This window comes from Ptychodera flava, chromosome 4 (assembly GCF_041260155.1).
Source record: "Ptychodera flava strain L36383 chromosome 4, AS_Pfla_20210202, whole genome shotgun sequence".
NCBI lineage: Eukaryota > Metazoa > Hemichordata > Enteropneusta > Ptychoderidae > Ptychodera > Ptychodera flava.
Genome location: NC_091931.1, coordinates 12,373,160 through 12,378,360, shown reverse-complemented (window position 1 = coordinate 12,378,360; position 5,201 = coordinate 12,373,160). Strand labels below are relative to the sequence as shown.

Sequence of the window (5,201 nt, the reverse complement as noted above, 5' to 3'; positions counted from 1 at the left end):
GCTGATCAGTGCAATGTAGGCTGTGCCGAATGACAAACTTTGTGACCCAAAATCCAATGTTTTCGTCGACTGTACTCTATTTTCTGTTCCATAAAACATCGCGTTGACGATCATAGCAAGACATAACATGGCAGCGCAGCAAGACAGACGTTGAACTCTGGTAAAGTTACTCGGCATTTGTCGGGTCATAAGCGAGCCCCACATGTACTCATCGTAAACTTGAATGCGAATGTGACTTGATAAAAGATGAGCGAATCTTAGGAATTGACCTTCTTCAGAAACCGTCAACTTGATATTCTTCTGTTCTTGATCGTCAACCCGCATAATCCAATCATAGAAAGTGAAATTGAACCTGCAAAAAATGCAACTCTACTCTAAGTGACACGGTCGTTACGACACTCGTATTCCGTTGCTAAACGAAGAATTTGTTAGGGAATAATATACTTATCACATGCTCAAACCAAGAGTCCGTCATATTTTTGCGAAATAAAAGGAGTTTTCCTGAACTATTCGCGTTTAAACTTTTGATATACATTTGAAACCATATCTTCTACACGCCGTCGGCAAGTTGTCAATCATTTGTAGTCGGTAGCTGAACGAGGAACACAGTCACGTTCGTGTACGGAGTAAATACCATACGATCTCTCGGTCTACACGTTCCTTCCGATAAGGTATAAACGATTTCAAAAATAGCATAAGCCTAGATATTTACCTCATACAAAGTTATGCTATTTTGCTGGGACAAAAATGGACTGAATCTTATTAGTAAAGGCACGAACACTGTAACGTCGGTACAGCCGATCGGGTTAACCTGCACTGTAAAAATAGCGGACGCTAGACGCGTCTTTACGCGTTCAAAAGTACATGTCGGTGTTCAAATTTGAACGGTTAGTGTTCATATTGTTAACACTAGTGTTCATATTATTAACAATGATGTTCTAAACCTGAACACGTAGTGTTAACAACTATCTCCTTCAAGTGTTCAAAAACTCAGCATCACAGAAATTTTACAATACTGTGAAACAATTAACAATCTTTTGTGTTTTTTACTTTACAATGGCTATATTAACTTTACTACTGCCTCGCTGTCCGGCATACGTACACGGATTTCGGTGTAACGAATTTCACAATAAGTGGAAAATATTTCCGGTCTACAATTGCTGAAAGCATGTTTTTTCTAAAAAAGGAAGTATAAAAAATAATTTTACACGTTTATTACGGGTTGAAATTTTGAAATTTTGAAAAGAAAATCAAAAAACCACCATGAACGTTTTAATTTTAACATCGGCGTGCAAGAGGCGTTCTACTTCTTAACACTTGGTGTTCAAGTTTGGTGCCTTTTCTTATCCCATGATGCATCAAAACGGAAGTTGCGACATTTTTCTTGTAAGCGCACGCTGAAGTCGTGATCGTGCGAAAGCAAGACCAGAAAGGGTAAGTTTTCTCTCCAAAATATTAAAAGGTATTGGATTTTGAAGCATCTGTATTATTATCCTTCGAAATTAATTGTATTGTACTTTGAAAAAGCTTAACTACGTGAAGAAACCTTTATTTCTTTCAGTGGCTGGTGGACCATACACTAGCTGTGAATACGCAGCAGTGTTTTGGGCCATGGGGTATCGATCGCACTCGGGTCAAGGGTCATCACTGGAGCGATGACCCTTGACCCGAGCGCGATCGATATGCCACATTACCGCTGCGTAATCACAGCTAACACATGTCTTTTAGTAACCACAATCGCAAGTAAATTTAAAACTTTAGTTAAACATCGAAGAATATTGTTTTAGCATATGAGAGTTGGCTTTGCTTTTACTTTTCATCAGTTGATGACACGAAGAAGCCAATATTTTGTAACATTGACGAAAAGAGGCACTGTATACAAAAGTCACCCCTTTTCCTTAACCTAATAAGGCCAAATTGTCTTTCATTTGAAGTCTCATGTCGCCATATTATCTATTGTTGCATTATTTTCAGGACGTGAAAAGTTGGATGAACGTGAAATCGAAGAGTTATTACAGAAGCTATTGGTACAGAAATTGAAGAATATGAGTGTACAGATAGCTGTCTGGAAACAAGCTTGAGAACCTCAGTTCATCTCTGATGTAGATTAAATTTTGAACTTTCGAGGGTTAGTAACTGAATTGATAAGTTTCTGTATTTTTGTTCTGAATTTATCTGAGCTATGTCCAGAACGCTATGATTAACTAAATGTTACTTGAGAATAAGCTTTCAAATACTTGTAGTCGCCCTATCAGATGCAATGGTGGAATGAAGAATTAAAGCAGAAAGCCACAGAAAATTCACAGTGAAAAATGTACACTCTAAATTTCGGAATTTTCTGAAATTTCCTCTCTGAATTTTCTGTCGCTTTCTGCTTCAAATCTTCATTGCACCCTGGCATCTGATGAAGGAGACTTCACGTCTTTGAAGGCTTATGCCAGTAACATTTAGTTGATCATAGCCTGCTACCAAATCTTTGATTATTTTATATTTTAGATCAAGACGTCTTTTGTTCTCGGTTTGTTACTGATTTTAGCTTTGCTGTTAAGGACGTAGACCTTATATCATAGGTGAATGTGTGGCATCATCCTCAAATGTTTACATCCCAAGCGTTTTCTTCAAAACGGCCAGTACGATTCATTTAATATTTGGAGTACAGGTTTCCGGGATTTTCCGAATTATATATCTACAAGTTATGATGAAATACACAAAATTTTATTATTGAGACATTAAAGACATTTCAGATATTTTAAGACAAGGAATTATCAAAATGTGATATATTCAAGTAAGCCAAATTTTTAGCTTTTTCAAACAGATGTTTTCGTACGTTTTTGCAAGTATGAACATATAACGTAATCCACAATAAGTAAAACCTGTTTTGTCACTACTTTGTTCATATTGTTTGAAAACGATCTACAGTGTTTATGGGGATTTTCTTTTGTTATGTTTTGATAGGAAGGTGTTAATTAGCGTTGGTGTTTTCCTCTGACAAACTTTACAAAGTGGCCATATGGCCACTTTGTAAAGTTTGTCAGAGGAAAACACCAACGGTGTTTATGTGCCCAATTGACACTAAATAATTGTATTTTACTAAAATAATTTGGTGTATTTTTAAATAAAATAATTTTACTGAATATAAGGGGTCTGTTTTGTTATTTCCAGGCTTGAACACCCCATGAACGCGCAAATTAAAGGTGTTCAACAAGTGCATATCATGTGTTCTAACCTTTAACACACTTATCGTTGAACGGCGTCCATGCGTTCAAAAGTGTTACAGCCCTTTGAACGCGTAAATGCGTTCAATTTTTTGAACACATTTCATGTGCAACGTATGTTCAGATATGGAACACATGGTGTTCAATATAATGTCTGATGAACACGAAGTGTTCAAAATCTGCACTGGTGTTACAAAAAGGTGTTTAATTGGTGTTCTATCCTTTAACACTTAACTTTACAGTGTGGTTACGATGCTCATGATGCTTACGGAACCCAAGGTAATGCGACCACCTTTGAGTTAGTTGTTTCCGAAAATCATTCACGTAATTCCTTAGGGACATGCGGGCGTTACACTCTTGATTGTCATTGTTAGGGTTAGTATTGTCGTAATCTGTGACATTCTTGATTTTATGGCTAGACATTTGGAGGCTAAGCGTGCGGTCTGGGCACAGCACTTGACACCTGTTTTTGTATACTGCATGAAAGTACTCCGTGCGTCGAAAATCAGGCGGGCGGTGGGTCTAGATATACGAATACAAATTCCCATATTGGCGATAAAACTACAACACAAAACACAAAGATTCAAAGTAAATATGCCAAGTGGATGTATTTTTGCCAGACATTTATTTGATTTTTACGAAATTTTCATATCACACGCACAAATTTGATCATGGGCCGCCCTGTCTTTTATTCCATGAGCACACCGAAGATTAACGCATAACAATCTATAACCTACCTACGTATCAACCTACCTACGTATCTATCTATCTATCTATCTATCTATCTATCTATCTATCTATCTATCTATCTATCTATCTATCTATCTATCTATCTATCTATCTATCTATCTATCTATCTATCAACCTACCTACGGATCTACCTATCAACCCCTACCTACGTATCTACCTATCAACCTACCTACGTATCTATCTATCTATCTATCTATCTATCTATCTATCTATCTATCTATCTATCTATCTATCTATCTATCTATCTATCTATCTATCTATCTAATTCATGTAACTAGCATGGTGTGCACTAAATGTCAATAAACTACATCGAAATAGGTAAGCTCGTGCATCTTTATTCTGTGCTGCCGCAATATATTGTTTTGATTATGTACAGGCAACTGTATGTATGATGAAGCACACAGTGAAATAGTGGGATAAGCGAATCTCACGAAAAACAGTATAGCGTTCAAGTGTTCATAACAGCAAGTTTGACTCACCGTTCCTTTGTCTGCACATCAACTATCTCAATCCTCTCTAAATACCACTTATCATACCCTTTCGCGTCAGATAACCGAAGATCTATGTCCATACAATGAAGTGGCCCTAGGTGGTATCTTTCCGACACAAGGAAACTACAAATACTGCCCGTTTTGTAGTTCTGGAACATTAACCGTATAAACGTGCTTTGCTTAATCGGAAAAAGGGGAAAAACAAACGTTCAACTTAACGTTAGTTTTTATGGCGATGCATATAACAGATTACTCATTATGGACAGTAGTTATTTGCCGCTGGCACGTGACTACTTGAATGAAGAGCAAGAGTAAACCGGATTCAGCCGCACGATCGTTGGATAATTCAACTGTTGTTGGCTGCATTAAAGTTCGTTTTCCAGATTTCGAAAATCATACACATGATATTACTCACCAAACGGCGCTTCTTGTCTACAAGGGAAATAATTCTACTTTGTCTAGAGTCACCAAATAGTTGAATAGCCACAGGGCTGGTAGTACCAGAACCGGGTCTAAGGCCAGTGAAGACTGTTATGCGATATAAGTACTGTTCATCGGATATGTTATCAATCTGAGGAGCTGATCTCCACTGAAGGAAAAAAGCTTGGCATTATAAAAATAAACAGTGTGATAAAGAAAGAAAGTTCTATTGTCTGGGTAAAAAAAGTTATAAATAATATTTTACATATATAATAATTAATTTTATCACTGTTTGACCGTACATATCGTAACACTTATTATCAAT

The 5,201-nt window shown here is 36.9% G+C and overlaps 1 protein-coding gene across 1 annotated transcript in view; it reads right to left on the bottom strand.

Moving 5' to 3' along the window:
- Window positions 1-4,593, bottom strand: part of LOC139130424 (polycystin family receptor for egg jelly-like) — a 7,292-nt gene extending 2,699 nt beyond the window's left edge. Inside the window, exons 1-2 of the mRNA XM_070696213.1 lie at window positions 4,445-4,593; window positions 1-352 (exon numbers count right to left, since the gene is read on the bottom strand). The exon at window positions 1-352 is cut by the window's left edge and continues 315 nt beyond it. Coding sequence (XP_070552314.1) covers window positions 1-352; window positions 4,445-4,536 — 444 coding nt within the window. The 5' untranslated portion in view covers window positions 4,537-4,593. The remainder of the gene's footprint in view (window positions 353-4,444) is intronic.
- Between the last annotated feature and the right edge of the window lie 608 nt (window positions 4,594-5,201).